Source organism: Vespula vulgaris, chromosome 22, assembly GCF_905475345.1.
Source record: "Vespula vulgaris chromosome 22, iyVesVulg1.1, whole genome shotgun sequence".
Lineage (NCBI taxonomy): Eukaryota > Metazoa > Arthropoda > Insecta > Hymenoptera > Vespidae > Vespula > Vespula vulgaris.
In genome coordinates, this window is record NC_066607.1 from 1,492,561 (window position 1) to 1,509,636 (window position 17,076).

The 17,076-nt window shown below is 37.1% G+C and overlaps 1 protein-coding gene across 1 annotated transcript; it reads right to left on the reverse strand.

Moving 5' to 3' along the window:
• Positions 1 to 1,817: 1,817 nt before the first annotated feature.
• Positions 1,818 to 16,849, reverse strand: LOC127071706 (cytochrome P450 306a1). The gene is made up of 7 exons (XM_051011264.1): positions 16,470 to 16,849; positions 4,745 to 4,890; positions 4,194 to 4,396; positions 3,393 to 3,687; positions 2,986 to 3,138; positions 2,544 to 2,718; positions 1,818 to 2,151 (listed from the first exon to the last, which is right to left on the reverse strand). The coding sequence occupies exons 1-7, from the start codon at positions 16,783 to 16,785 to the stop codon at positions 1,961 to 1,963; spliced, it is 1,479 nt and encodes a 492-aa protein (XP_050867221.1). The 5' UTR covers positions 16,786 to 16,849; the 3' UTR covers positions 1,818 to 1,960.
• Between the last annotated feature and the right edge of the window lie 227 nt (positions 16,850 to 17,076).

A 17,076-nucleotide genomic window follows, 5' to 3' on the forward strand; every position in this document is an offset into this window, starting at 1 on the left:
AAAATCGTTTTAACTATTTGAAAGTTTAATATTACATTCGAAATTACTTTGGTAATTCGATATTACATTGAAAATAATTTTAATTATTATAATAGAATATAATGACGTTAACTAATTTACCTATTTTCAATGAATGCCAGATTATAAGTTTGTTTTATGAATAATTACTAAACTCGAACTCCGCATTTTTAATAAATGTGTAATAGTAAAATTGATTCGTTAAAGAAATCAAATCTTATTAATCGTCGTTTATCATTCTTCGAATTTGATCAATCGTCGTCATTGCTTGATTCGTTTCCTCGTATTATTCTGAAATAGGCGTGTGTTCGGGTAGCTGTATGTTTTTTATGATTCGCATTGTTTGACGTTCTTTTAATGTTTTTCTTTGGAGGCGTCCTTCTTATCGATCTAATCGTTTTGTTTGTCCCTCGTTTTTTTCTTTTTTTTAATCTTTTTCTAGTTTTCTATGGTATACATCGTTATCCAACTGCGATAAACTATGATTCGTAAAAATACAGTTCGTTTTTATTCGTGAATCGATGTATTCGTCATTGAAAGAAAATTGTTGCATACGACGATTGTTCAATTCGTTGATACACGTAGACCTTTCGCGTTCGTATTCGTGACACGTGTGGTTTCAGTTAGCGATACGAATATCGAAGAAAGAAATACCGGTTTCGAAGAGTACTTTGGAAGAACTATATATCGCAAAGAAACACAGATAAATTCGAGCGAACGGTTTGTTCATTTATTTATTTATTTATTTATTTATTTATTTTTCTCGATTCGATATTTGACTGTCTGTATTTGATTATCGTACAAATGCGATATTATCGTATTGAATGTTTAAATTTAACAAAGGGTATTTGTTTTTAAAGTTCAGAGTTGACTCACGTAGTCCTTTCGTTGATGACTAGCACAACAACTTCAGTTTAGCGATAAGTCGATCGAAGATAAAGATATCAGTTACGAAATGTACTTTGAGAGGACGAAGTACTATATAGATTGATACAAGAGAAAGTTTATTAAACTTTGATAATATGAAATAGGAACGTTTAAATGATTGTTCGAATATTTACGAGATTACTGCTTATCAGATACGATATTAACAAATTACAAATATAAGTATAAATTTAATAGAATGTTAACGAAATAGATATTTCTGTGAGATCGATATGCTATCTACGATTCGAATATAATGACATTTTGTGTTGACCAAGTTCGTATGTTTCAATTACAATAAAAAAATTCAAGAACGTCATAAATGTACGTAATAATTTTCCTATTGCTAGATTTCGAAAGATGAGTAATCTCTTGACTAGCCATAAAACATTTAACTCGTAAATATCTCTGATTAGTAATGGTCCTTTATAAATATGTTTTTATCTGTTCGACGATCAACTGTCGAGTTTAAGAAAATTGCTTTTATGTGAAAACTGCTGTTTATTTGTTGAATAGCCTACGGACGTTATGGGATGGTTGGATCTTTCGATTGATTCGAATGTATGTAGCTAAATGATAAAAAACAATTAGACTCTTTAACAGAAGAGCATATATTATTACATAAACATTTATTATAATATTAATATATTTATATGTAATTTATTATATATAATATTATTATAAACATTTAGTATTATTATTACATAAACATTTCAGAATCATTAGATGGGGTTTCATAAATCATCTTGCTCAATAATTGTAATTATTTCAATTGTTAAAGTAAAAATTAAATTAATTATTATTGTTAGATTAAAAATTAACTATAACGTCAAATCGATGAAAATATTCACAAGGATATTAAGACACTATCAATGAAAACTCTTCGTTTCGTTTTATTTATCGTTCTTCTTTATTACATAGAAATACGTAACACGTGAAAAATCGTAAATAATGAAATAATGAATTAATGAAATAAGTTTTAGAAAAATCTTAAAACAAAAAAAAAAAGAGATACGGATCATATTCCAGGGTATTCACGAAGTGCGAAAACCAATCTATGGGGTTTAGGGACCAAGGTAATACCGCATTCTCCTTCGAGATTAATCGAAACGTTAGGAGGGATCGAAACGACGAATCTACGGATTATTCTCGAAGAGAAAAGGAACAGGATCATCCTGGCAAGTTCGTCCCCGACGCACATACGTTTTCCTTAAAGCAAAAGAAACTTTCAGATTGCCATAAAATATATCTATCTTTTATTTTGAAACTTAATCATTGTCATTACTCGACGATATTGATTAATATAAATTCGATAATATAAACCGTATCGTACGATAAAAATTTTTGGATTTAAAAAAAACAAAAATAGAAAAGAAAAGAAAAAAAATATGTTACTGAAAAAAAAAAAGAAAAAGAAGAAGAAGAAGAAGAAGAAGAAGAAGAAACACTTAAGCGAGATAAATCGATTTTACGTAAATAGTTACACAGTGTTTCTTTCGAACGTAACGTTCGAATACGAATTATTAGTCAACTGCAACAACATCCTTGTACTCTGAACGGCATAACATTTTTAATAAGCAGAATCTTTGCCATTTACTTACCAGTTTGGAAAGGCAAGAACGCTTCCGGCTTAACGAGGCTGCCATCATCGGCAATGAATCTATCCGGTTTAAAATCGAATGGGTCTTGCCAATAAGATGGATCGGTATGAATGGACCATTGCATCGGTACCACCATCGTACCTTTTGGTATATCGTAGTCTCCTATTTGCGTATCCTAAATTTCAAAGATTCATAAAAAAAGAAAAAAAAAAATGTCGATGTTTTTATATTTCCTTGTATCTATATTATCGAAATATTTCAATAGGAAATATCGCATCAGAATCGTATGAATAATTAATTAATCGATTATTATCGATCAACATACGAAAAATTTCATAGCGACAAATTAAGACAAGGACGACCTTTTCTCTCGAATTTATTGGTAAAAGGATAAAGTCTTTGAAATGATCGTAGGATAAAAGAAATAAACCGGATAAAATACCTCGATCGTTCCGTGAGGTATACCAACTGGAACAACGCTTCTTATCCTTTGTACTTCCGCTATAGTTGCCTCGAGACGCGTCAAAACAGTTCTATCGTCTAAAGTGGGTTCTTTATCTGGTAGCACCTGTTGCATCTCTTGATAGATCTTTTCCTGGTATTTGTAGTACATATATATATATATATATGTATACATACGTACGTATAAATCGTCAGAGAAAAAGATATATATATATATATACATAAAGAAAGAAATAAAGAAACGTAAAAAGTCTTCGTTGTTAATTCGATTGTTTGAAAGAAAAAAATTCTAGACAAATTGATTTAAAGGAAAAAAAAAGAAAGAAAAAAAAATGAAAAGAAAAAGAGAAGGAGGAAGAAATATTTTTCAATAGTAATACTTCATACCTGTTCGTCCGGATAAGTCGCAACGAAGAGAAGGAACCAACGGAGAGTAGTCAAGGTCGTGTCCATTCCTGCACCGAAAATGTCAGCGAGCAAATGATAGAATTGCTTTTCGGTAAAATATCCAAGGTCGTTCGATTTCATTCTACTCGTCATTTCATCGTCGAACGCTGCCAAAAGACTCTCCGTTTTTACGGGATTAGATCGATGTTCCTCGACGATGCTCTTATAAATCTTATGGGTTTTCTCTTTTCCATCGATCAAAGTATACATCGTTTTACCGTACCATGGTAAAAATCTAAGGAGGTAATCCGCATGCATTATTTTTTTTATTTCTTCTCTATGAAAAAAACACTTACTTACTTATTTACTTTGTATCGCCATAAATACTTCAATATCGCGACTAGCGAGAGTTAAGATTTTTATCGAGGTTAAATTATCAGGTAGATCGATAACGGCGTACACGCCTACTTGCAACAAACGCATTTCATTCCTATCGTTTAATAAACTCAGCAACTCAGTTATAAGAACTTAACTACTAACCAGGATTCAACGATCGATTTCTGCATTCCGATGGGCGTTACCTTACTCCTATCGGATGCATAATATGAAATTTGCATGGTAAACGCTCGATGAATCAACTTTAGTCCATTGACGGACCAAATAATGACTAAATAAACAGGGCGAATCAATTTACCTAGCAGACTGCTAATTGCGGCCAATTTGTCCACCATCGAGGGTAATTGATTAAGCTATGTATATAAAATGGTGAAAATTTAATAAAAGAGAAATAGATTGACTTACCTGAGAAATGGTAAAAAATTTAAAGGCCCGGCAACACCAATGTGTTTCACACCTTCTTCTTGTAACATACGAAGCCAATTCCAAACGCGATCGTTCTCGTCGTACGTTTTACCGAACACGAGATCGTTCATCAGATTTCCTATACAATGTTGCAAAGTCTCGTTTGGATCGAAACCGTCGATCGTAGATCTTTCCTTCAATTTCTAAAATAATCGAAATTTTCGATTAAAGTTTTGCCCGATCGATATATCATATAACAAGTCAACGAACTAATAATCGTCGTATAATTTATTCACGAAGAAAAACTTTCTCTCAAGATTATATTTATTGCGATTTTTATTTTCTTTTTCTTTTCTTTTTTTTTCGTTTTTGCTTCCTCTCCCTCCTGCTACCCCTTCTAAACTCTTAGCTTGTAACGATCGCGATAATGGATACCATCTGTATGAGTTTTCTCTTTAGAAAAAAGAAGAAGAAAAAAAAAAGAAAAGAGTCGGTTGTCTCGGCGAAAAAGGAAAGGAATTTAGAAAGTGGCAGATTATCAAGATTTCTACCGAAATGCATTCTTCCAGAACTGCGAGGATTCTCCTTTCCATCCTGTCCCTTTTCAGTCCGAATTTTACCATGCCGAGATTTTTCAAACAACCAGCGACGAATCTTCTTTGATCCCTCCAAAGCTCTCCCTCGGCGCAGATGAGACCTGAACAGAAAGAAAGAAAAAGAAAAAGAAAGAAAAGAAAAAAGAAGAGAAAGAAGAAGCAGCAGCAGCAGCAACAGCAGTAGTAGTAGTAGTAGTAGAAGAAGAAGAAAGAGAATAAGAAAAATAGCCAAGAAGATAACTACTCTTCGACTTGTTCTTTTTTCTGTTTCTTCTTTTCTTTTTATCTTCATTTCTTCAGTTTTTTTCTGTATTTTTCTTTTTCCTCTTTTTTCATTTTTTATTTTCTTTTTTTTTTGTCGAAGGTGATCCTCGCGTCGCACCTTCAATGAGAATAATAAATATGCCCGTCGCTGACTACCACCACCGCCAATCTCAGTCAGTCGCGTCTATCCTCTCTCGGAGCCGGTGCAACGGCTTGAGAAAAGAGGTGAGGAGTGAGGAGGAGAGGAGAGGAGAGGAGCGAGGGGTAGAAAAAAAAAATAGCGAGAGGATTACCGTCATACCGTGTAAGTAGGCGCTGCCACTGAACTCACCGAAGGATAATTCTTGAATGAATAAACAATAATCCTACCGCGCCCACTCTTTTCTATCTCTCTCTCTCTCTCTTTCTCTCTCTCGCTCGCTTCATCTCTCGTCGATGAGATAAGCCAGTTATGCTGATCTGATCGTCGATATCACGGGACTTCGTGGTAAGTTAGCTTTTATGAAAATTGAGATTGATTAACGAGGTGTTAATGCATGAACCATGCACGAATCTTACTTATCGAATCCAACAAGTATAAAAATTAATCTTAAATAATTATATATTCTTGTGCGAATCATATATACATACATATATTTACCAAATTGTATTTAAGTAGATTTTTCGAATCGTTTAGCATTTAGGATTCGAAATAATTTATTTTCTTTTTTCTTTCTCCTTCCTCTTCTTCCCTTCTCACCCTTCGTCGTCGTTTACGCGTCGTTAAAGAACGATCGAAAGATCATCGAGGAATAATGATCGTACGAAAGGTCATTGATATTTCTCGAACGGACTACGAATATATTTCATTTGATCTTTCATAATGAAAGGATTCCTTCCTTCACGAGAAATTTGTTGTAATCGTGAAATACAAAAGGAAGGTACCATTTGTACTTTAACTTAACTTAAGAAGTTAAGTTAATCCTCTTAAAAGGAATCGGATGCGAGCTGGAGATCGAAACGCGCTTCATTTCTTATCTCGGGACAGCTCTTTCGCAGGCAGGTCACACGCGACTGTCGTCGCCACGAGAATGATCTCGGAATCCTGATGATCCACGAGATTATTGAGGTTTACGATCCACGTGCGAAGGGAATACCGAATAAGATCCTTCGCGATCGTGCTCCTCCGAGTAGATCGCGTCACGAGTTTTCGCCAGGAGGGTTGTTGTTCTTTTTTTTTGGTTGGTCAAAATGAAAGGAAGAAAAAAGGAAGGGGAGGAGGAGGAGGAGAAATAAAAAACAAAGAAAGAAAGAAAAAGAAAAAAACACAGAAGAAAGAAGAAAGAAAAAAATAGAAAAGAAAAAAAATGTTCCTCAGTCTCGTACCTTTCGTTGTTCAAGGCCAAGGTAGAAAAATTTCTGCAAATCGCCATTTGCAAATCCGTATTATCGTAAATATTTTCAAACGTAGTTGTTTACAAAGAACGTAATATAGAATCCGCGTTCAAGGACTACGTTCTTTCCGTCTCGAGATCGACTCAAATACCAACGATCTGTTAACATTCTCACTGTTACATCTAACATAGAGATATACGATATATACATCTTCATACGCTTTTACATATATTGCTTTACGGACAATAATATTGTAGTATGGTGCAAATTTAACGATTAACGCCGATTAACGCGATTTCTCGTGGTCTCGAGTTAAAACGTATTGCCACGCGATACTTGGTTATTCGCGACTCGTTCTAAGAATCGGTCGAGCAGTCGATAGGTCAGTGTCGTATTTAAATGACCGGCACAGCGAGAAAACTTTCCGGGATGCGTCATACGACGAGTTCGCAACGAGTTCGTATTTCGTGTTCAATTAGAAGGAAAGCGTTAATAAAAAGGTAAATAAGAAGATAATATTGATCGGTGGAAGATCGATAATAGAGCTCAACAGTCTGCTGCGATCGTTTCTTACGCAACTAAATAACACTACGTGGTTGTCGTAGTCGTTGTAGTCGTTGTAGTCAGTGCCGGGACTTGATTTCAAGAGATGACATCATCGAGAAAGACGCAAGCGGAGGAAGAGGAGGAGTAGAAGAAGGAAAAGGAGGAGGAGAAGGAGGAGGAGGAGGAGACGCTCGCGAATTCGTGTACCGCCAAAAATAAAACACCGGTTGTGATAGTAGCGGATAATGAGCATATGAGGTTGGGTCCGAGCAAAGTTTCAGGGCCGGTCGTTCCACCTCGCCTGCTACGGAGCATCGATAAATGCAACGAGGAGAGTAAAGAGAAGAGAGTTGGGACGAGGACTCGAACCTCTCACGACGTATATTGTCCAAATACAGTCGATCCGATCGTTGAGCGTCCCGCTTACGACACTACGAAATGGTTGGCGTTAATCGATTGTATCGTAGAACAAGTTGCGATTCTTTCGTTAAATAAATCGAATGCATTTCGTTACACGCATTTTTGTAATTCTTTTGATCGTTTAGAACGGTATTGGTAACGTAAACGATATCTTTGTTATTTTATTATTATTATTATTATTATTATTATTAAGTAATAATGTTTAAGAATCGTTCGATATCAACGATACGAGAGAACAGATCGAATAAAATTGCGACAAATTTGGCGATCGACGTTTCGAACGTTCGTTTCAGGTTAATAAAATGGATGAAGGGAGAAGAAGTGCCGATCTTCGAAAACTGTCAGAAATATATCGGTACTCGGGCACAAGGTCGTGCGTGATTTCGCGAAGGCGAAGAAGAAGCGACTCCGAAAGCAAATGGACAAAATTCTTGGGAAAAGTCAAGAAACCGAGACGTCCTTGACATTCGAGAGTTTCAGCCTTTATATACGTCGGTATACCGGATGATACCGCGAGATCTGGTCCTTCCAGGTATTTGGACATCCCTCCGCTTTTTTTCTCTCCCATTTTTCCTCCCTTCTTTTCGACGTTTCAACTCCTCGAGAAATTTCGTTACTGGCGGGTTGAAAAAAGAGAAAAAAAAAAAGAAAAAATAACGAACGAATAGTCGTATTTATATTTCGAAAGATCCTTTTTCTATATTCTATACTCCTTTTATCCGTAACTTAACTCTGTACCAGACTACGCAACATAGATACGACGACTGTTACACGGTAGAAAGAAAAACGTTCGTTCGGTGAGATAAACAAGCAAAGTAAGTTAAGTAAGTACATGTAAGTACCTTCGAATACAGCAAGCAACCTTCTCGTTCCAGATCAATTTGCATATTCTATAGAGGTTTGCTACTAAGTAGGAAAACGCAACCGCGAGCGCACGTGTTTCTGGATGAAGCACGTGACCGATATTTGTCATTCCATGCTTTTGCTATTAACATGGTGTATCGGTGGTAGTGACCGGTGGTGGTGGGTTACTGATGGTGACTGGTTTGTGCAAAAAAAAAAAAAAAGAGAAAAAGAAAAAGAAAGAAAGAGAGAGAAAAAAACACCATGACATATGTAAATAACTAAGACGAAATAAATGCAATAATGTAAACTAGTATACGGAGCGACTGGTTCGTTTCTTTTATTAATGCGAATATTAAACGTCTTTATAAGGATTCTCCTTCTCCTCCCCCTGTACCACCACCACCACCTCCTCCTCCTCCTCCTCCTCCTCCTCTTCTACCCGAGGATTCGGTGGTTAGATATACGCGTTCTTTAACACGAAGTGGACGAGATATACGGCGCTCCGTCTTTCTTAATGGGAGGAGAGGCCGTCGGCACGTCCTTGCTAACCTAACTGTAATTCCCTGCGGATGCAGAGCAGAACCATCGTCGACGACAGCTGCGCGGGAACTTCCTTCAAGGAGACCGATAAAAGTGAGAGTCCTTCGTTTCTCCTCGGAATAAGTCTCTCTCGATGACACACGACGTACGCACACGACGAACAAGCTTACAACGTACACGTTCACATACATGTTTACAAACATATACCTGTACACGAATACGATACGAGGGAAGGAAAGAGAGTCCGGTTTGGCTCTCACGAACCTAACCTATCCTATTCGAGTGGAAGCTCGTTAAGACAAGATTGACGAGGGAAAAGAGAAAAATGAATAAATTAAAAGCGACATCCTGAGAATTTCCAAATCCGACGTGACTTCTTTTTTCTTTTTCTTTCTTTTTTTTCCCTTTCTCTCTTTCTTTCTGTTCTTTTTTTCTTCTTTTTTCTCGAGTAGAAGAAAAAAAAAAAATCGCGAATTCCAACGTAGAAAACTACGATCACTTGTGTCTAACTTGGGAAATGAAAGATCTCATTCCGATCGCGTCCAAGGATCTCTTCTCCTAAAAAGGGAAATAGGAAATTTTCTACTTGGGATTATTTTACTGTGCTTGAGAGAGAAAGAGAGATATAGAGAAAAAGAAAAAAGAAGAAAAAAAAAAAGAAGAAAAGAATCTTTTCCTTCTATGATTTTTCATTCGCAGGAGTGTCAAGAATATAACCGAGCGAGCGTCCTCGCGAAAGGACACTCGCCTCTTTTCAAGGCTCGACTTTCGTAATGGAAATTTACAGAGGTGCCTAGAGTATCTTTCAGTCGTTGCATTCCACCGTTCTGAATGATTAGAAGAGAGGATCGATCCCTTCGAAAGGTATATCTAATTTTTTTTTTCACTTTCATATTCTCTTAAATCATTCTAAATGTTTACCTCTATCGCTTTATTTCTCTCTCTTTTTCATCGATGTCTGGAAATTCGATATCGCGAAAGACCAATGCGTCGACTGTCGCGATTCAAAGGAAAAAGTCTCCCTCTCTCTCTCTCTCTCTCTCTCTCTCTCTTTCTTTCTCTCTATTTCTCTTTCTTTCTCGACTCAGAGAGACGCCAAGGACGTCGAGAATTTCAGGTTCTGTCGACCCGCTTAAAGGCCAACGCCGTTACATCGCCAGACGGTTTTGACGATCACCGCGTGTACGCATCGGGTCGATGCACCGCGAGACGGCTAACGAGAGTGCTGCACCGATCTATCGATCTTCGACGATAACGTTAACCTCACACGGTAGCTGATTGGTTGACTAGATAGCTACTTGGGTGCCCTCCCCTTGCCCCACCCCTCCATCTCCCCCTCTCCCTCTCTCCGCCAAGCAAAGCCCACCACAGTGTTCTCCGAGAAAAACGATCCTCTCGCAGAGAGCGAGGATGCTGTGAACGACGAAGGTGTACGACCGGCCTCGAAATCTTCTTGTGCAATCGCAACGATCGAAATATAATGATCCATCGCTTCCGAACATTCTTCTTTTTTTTCCTCTCTTGTAAAATAATAAAAAGCGGAATAAATAAATAACGAAGCCGCGTAGCTCGAAATAGCAAAAGAAAAAAAAAAGAAAAGAAAAGAAAAGAAAGATAGATCGAACGAATCTATACAAAAGTCTTTACGAATTCTTACGTTTTCGAACTATTCGAAACTCTCACTTTCGATCACTCTCGTTTCTATTAATAGAGTCCGAGTTGGACGATCGTTTCGATCCGATATATTCGTCCTCTTTCTTTTCTCAAAATTTCAAAATTATCGAGTGGATAAAAAATAAAAAGAAAACGAAAGAAACAGGGAGAGACAGAGAGAGAGAGAGAGAGAGAGAGACGCAACTAATCCAGAGATGCATGTACGAGTTTAGCAATGAAAATTGCATAATATGTTTACGAACGACTTCAGGGATACGCGTTATCGGCACCAAGGAACTCTATAATAAATTAATAGGCATTACGCAGGATGTTATTCGGTGTACACCCGCCATACCGACTCTCGATGAGACGACTCGGCGATGCCGATAGCGGTGCGAGCCAACGAACCAACCAGTTTTCAACCCAAGCTTATAAGAAATGTGAGCGCGCCCATAAAGGCGCGCGTAAACGTGATGTCGGGTAATCACGGGTCTCGCCGGTGAACGAGGCACGCGCCTCCGTCGACGGCTACATCTTTTCCTCCTCCTCCTCCTCCTCCTCCTCCTCCTCCTCCTCCTTCTCTTTCTCCTCCTCCTTCTTCCTTCTTCTCCTCCTCCTTCTTCATCGTCTTCTTCTTCATCTCCTTTTTCTTCTTTTTCATCCTTTTCTTGCTTCTTCTCTATCTCATAAAAAATCTTCTTAAACGACCCTTGATACCACATGCAATTTGACTTTTTCGGTCGTTCGAATAAATTTGAAAAGTCTCATGAATAGATACGAAACTATTTTAGTCGAGATTTAATCAATAAATTATATGTCCCGTGTAAGGTCAATAAATGTGTCGTGAAAAATGATGGAAATATTGTTTTCGTGTGTTTCATATAATTTAGATAATTCGAATATATTATATAAGTAAAGTTTGAAAGGAAATATTTTGGTTTTCTGAACTTATCTCTTGATACTCGATGTAATTTGACTTTTTCTTTCGATTAAATAAATTTGAAAAATTTTATGAATAAATGCGAAAATAGTTTAGTCGAGATTTAGTCGGTAAATTATATTTTCCGTGTAAAATCAATAAATGTGTCGTGAAAAATGATGGAAATACTGTTTTCGTGTGTTTCATATAATTTAGATAATTCGAATATATTATATAAGTAAAGTTTGAAAGGAAATATTTTAGTTTTTGGAATTTATCCCTTGATACTCGGTGTAATTTGACTTTTTCTTTCGTTCGAATAAATTTGAAAAGTCTCACGAGTAGATAAGAAAATACGACGACGTTTCCCAAACTATATGTTCCGTGTAATGACAAATAAGTATGCTATGAAAAATGATGAAAATACTATTTTTATATATTTCGTTTCACATAACAAAAAATTAGAAACTAAATATTTGTTATATTTGTTTAAACTGTTACATTTATTCATTTGCTTAATTTATTTATTATTAATAAATCTTATCTATCTAATCCTATAAAATAACGAAGGAACGTTTTGTTAAAATATCCAAATTTTTGAGGCATTTAGTCATAGGGAAAGTTTTGTAAACTAATTGATCTAGACGAAGAAGTAGATAACGAGTAAAACTGCTTAAAAGTTTTCGTTCGAAATCACGCGTTTCCTCATCGCACTATGCATTACCAATACGAACGTCATCGTCATTCTCCTTCTTATGACGTGATAGAGAAATAGTTATATCTAAGTATAACTTACTTGGTTAAAGAAAAATTCAATAGATATTTTCTACAATAATGATTACGTTAATGGAACGATTGAATGGCGCGTATTCGCACCAACGCATGTCGTTGTCTTGTCGATGATTACATCCGTAAGAACGTCATCGACATCCTTGCACGACGAAATGGGAAAACGAGAAAATCATTCTCCTACGATATTGAATTCTATCGATTAAACAATGAGAATGACGTACGTAAATACGTACATACATACGTACGTGCGTGCGTGCATGCACCAACGCGATTATATTTTCTTTCTTTTACTTTTCTTTTTATTCGCGATTAAACTTATATAGATACTTACGTGTATACGTACACGAATAATCCTCTCGTATTAACAAAGAGATAGCATTTGAATTTATCGCAAAATTAATCACCTAGCAAAGTTCGAACGGATATCTTCTCGTATTTGTTTTGTTTTGAAAGAAACGTAACGAAACGTTGTTTGTTTCCTTTCTGTTTGTTTGTTCCTTTGTTTTCGTTCTTTTATATTTTTTCAAAAATATCCCTGTAAACAATGGTAATTATCTGTTCAATACTTATCATGCATTAACATATACGCATGACCTTAACAAAACAAGTCGAATTACTTCTTTCAAAGGATAATTTATGACGATACAAGAATACTTGCCCTTTTCGTTAAAAGGCTATTAGAGTATTAAGTAAACAACTTACTTATTCGGGGAAGAATAATAACATACAATAATGGTCGTACAACTAATACTCGATTACGATTAAATAAACAAACTCGAAATAAACAAAGAATAGTATCTTCCTTTGAGAAGCGTACGTTCGTAACAAAACTCTTTGCTTAGTTAAGAGGATATTTTCTCCCATCGAATACGTACTCAAGGAACAAGGTAATAGGTAAGTACCTGTTGGTGAGGGCGTGGCCAAGCGTCCTCCCCACTTAGCTTCCCTCTCCATCGTAATAGCACGGGAAAAGTGGGGATGAGTAAGTGAGCGAGCGAGTGAGTGAGTTAGTTGTACAGAGAGAGAAAGAAAGAGAAAGAGAAAGAGAGAAGACGAACGAGATTTCTCCTAGCGGGAGGATCCTCGTTGTGCCTTTTGGAGGGGCATTCGAAAGGAGTGGTGGTAGAAACTCGGTGTAAGGGCATCGAGACGCCTCGTGAAAGGCGACAGAAGCACACCGCCGTCGCGGTAGAGCGTGCGTTAAGGGGTGCGATGATCATATTTCTCTAGATTCCGATAATCTCTGATACCTTATTTCGTTTTCCTCATTTTGATTTCATTTCCTTTTAATTAATTTTATTTTAATGTATTTCTCGTCAATATTATTCACGATAGATCACGATGATCAACGAGAAAATTTATATCACGATGTAGATTTATTATATACAATTTTCTTTTCTGAGCGGACGAATATCGAAAAAAGAAGACGAAGAAATGAAATAATAATAATAATAATAATAATAATAGAGAAAGATAAAATAAGATAAGAAGAGAGAGAGAGAGAGAGAGAAATAAGAAACAAGATAAAAGAAAGAAAGAGAAATTGTAACGCTTATTATTAGATATATCTAGAAAAGCGAAAACATAGGTAAACGTGGTAAAGTTAAGGAGACTCATCTCGTGTTAGATACGCATCTTCGATATTCGATATTCCAAGAGTGCAAGTAGGTAGGTAGGTTGGTAGGTAGGTAGGTAGATAGGTAGGTAGGTAGGTAGGTAAGGTACCTATAGAAATCGAGTCGTTAAATCTGCCAAAAAGAAAGAATAAACGGGGAGAGGTAGGAGATAAAAATCAGCGATCTCCCGTCGTAAAGACGTCGAAGTAAAGAAAGCAGGAGCATACGGGCATTCCCGTGTCCCATCTCGATAGCGCAAAGGTAAGAGATCGTCCCCTTCGATCTCTACTTCCCTCTTCTCCTTTCTTCTTCTCTTCGATTCTCTGTTCTCAAGTAGTATCGAAATCTTTTGTTTCCGAAAGAGAACAGGGTTACTCGGACGATCGTAAGTTTCTCGTCTGGCTGAAAAGTTCTCCTACAGGGCCACAAATTCCGATACGAGAGGACCGCCGATAATTTCACGGGCGAAGTGTACCACGAAGGAACGAATAAGAAGAGGGCGGAGGGATGCGACGTGGGAGGAGGGAAAGAGACGAGGACCTCGTCCTCTGAGTATATACCTTAGCACAACTTTTCGAAAGCATCCTACCGTCCGTCCTGTCGATCGTTCGTGAGCGTATTTTTGTACGACACGCTAGATGTAAGTCAACGGGTCCCACTCTCTCTCTTTCTCTCTCTCTCTCTCTCTCTTTCCTTCATTAATTTCCTCCCATTGGTATAACTCGTTGCACCGTTCATCATCTCTTTTAAACGCGAGCAATTCTTGAAAAAAAAAGAAGAAAAGAGAAAACAAGAAAAAAGTGCTTTGAACCGGATATAACCGCGTAAAATAATTTAAGGGAAAAGGAAAAAAGAAAAGAAAGCGAGGAAAGAAAGAAAAAGAAAAAAATGAGAAAGAAAGCTGATCGAGACAGAAGAGAACTATCGGAACAACTACGATTAAAGACACTCCTTCGTCTCGGAGGACATCCGTTCAGACATCGCGAGTACGATCCGATTTGTACGGACCAAAGTAACTGAGTAATTCCTTCGATATGTGTGTCACGGTGTTAGAAATCTGATCGAACTCGCTAAGCGTTATTTGCGTTATACCTTAATCGTCGTGCTCACATGGCGGCTCGTAAATCGAAAGTGCTAACGGTACTACCAAGAAGGCCTCGCAGGACACGTTATCAACCAGGAGCAACGAGGAGCCGTGGTAAATCCCGAGGAAAAGAGCATGACTACGTTCTATTTTATTCTCCTTACCGCTATACGCCTTTGCAGAGAACTCACGACGTTCTCTCTCTTTCTATATATATATATACATTATACGTATGTATACATAAGTACATATATATATATATATATATATATATATATATATATATATATATAGACGATACGATTAAAATTATTTTCGAACAGAATTTCTTATCGCGACTGTGAAACATTGAAACTTATCTTCTACGACGAGACTAATGATCTCCCAGCAAACTTGATCAATAGAAGGAACGATCGAACGAACGAACGAAGATAATAAAGCACATTACAAATGAAAATTATTACAAATGAAATCTATCGAACAATAAAAATATTTTCGTTCGATTAGAACGAAAACGTCAAGCATCTATGTTCTCGAATATCTTTCTTCTTTTTGTTCCTTCTTCCTTTATCTCTTATCGAATCATCCAGTTAACGGATTAGAATTTATCATTAAACGATATCGTTGGACGAATGACGAAAACGTAATTATAACAGCGTGATTATAACAAAACTGGGAATAAGATAATACGAAATATAGATTCTCACTTTGAAAATAGTTCTCACTTTCGAAACTATCTCCAATGAATTCTTTAACTCGAATAGTTAAGCCCGATAGATCTGTTACAAAGCTAACATGGTACAAGGTAACGACGTGAAAGAAATTTCGTTAGTCGATAGCGAGTAGAAGAAGAGAAAGAGCTAACGAAAAGGAGGTAGATAGTAAAGTAAGAGGTGGAAAGGAATCGAGGAGGTGACTTTCACTGTGCACACGCGCTAAGTGCTCGCGGAAGCGATACTCTTTGTTCGAAAAAGAAAGACCTCGGAGACGGCTTTCTGGAAACGCTGTAAATCCTTTGGACGGACACGAAACGACCTCGTTTCATTTCGACGCGCGTCGTCAGCTTCTTTATAGATCCTAAACCTCGCCTCCGCTCTTGGCTCGCACGCGACGTTGACGCACCATAAGCATATACCTACTCACGCATATATATATATATATATATATATACATATATATATATATACACTACATTATTTTTCTTTTTTTTTCTCATTTCGGGTTTAGTAGGTTAGTTGGCCCGCGTCGACTTCCTTCGTTAGAGGAACCGTTACGTCCTACAACACCCGCCTGCCCTTCCATTGTAACCGGTTGTCTTATTGTTACCGGTTTTCTCTCTCTCTCTCTCTCCTGGCGAGACGGTCGCTCGCGCTTTACGATGCGCGAGGCGATTCGTAATCGAGCCAAACGACCGTCTGGGACCGTCCTTTACCTTCCGTTTACGATCTCTTTCTTCAAAGGTATCAGTCAAAACGGTTCGCGAAAAAACTTTCTTTCTTTTTTCTTTATTTTATTTTATTTTATTTTATTTTTTTTTGCCTTATTAACTCCTTTCAAGTTTTACCAATCGACGAGAGAATTCGCAGTAACGAGAATATATTTTTTTTATATTAAATAGTAACTCACCATAACCATGCATCATGCCATGCGTCAAGTAGAGTGGTGCCCGTCCAGCAAACGTATCCTTAGCGAAGACTTGTCGTATCAGACGAGGATCCGATAGAAGTACAGTGTATACAGAACCCATTTTCAATCCACAGATCGGTCCATACTTCCTTGTCAATTCGGTAAGTGTCTCATGAGGTGCTTTTGGATCGATCCATGGTAAATAGCCCACGATCGGTAGGCCTAAAGGGCCAGGTGGTAATCGATGTTTTTTTCGACTCATGTAATATAAGATCGTTAGGAGCATGAAAGCTACTACGATCATAAATATCGACATCTTAAACGTTCCAAGGTATCGGCTTGAGATGCGATCACTCTATAACGATGATTTTCTGCGGAATGTGGAAAGGTCTGAAAGCGTTTGTTTCATACTCGATAAGTGTCATTGCACTTAGACGATTATGCGAAGGAGAAAAAGAAGAAGAGGATAAAGGATGATAGATGAAGATGAAGATGATGAAGAAGAAGAAGAAAAAGAATGTGCAAACAAATTACGTAAGAACAGGATGTCGATGCTAATGGTAATCGCGCTATCCCAGAAATCGCATACGATAGAGACGAATGATAA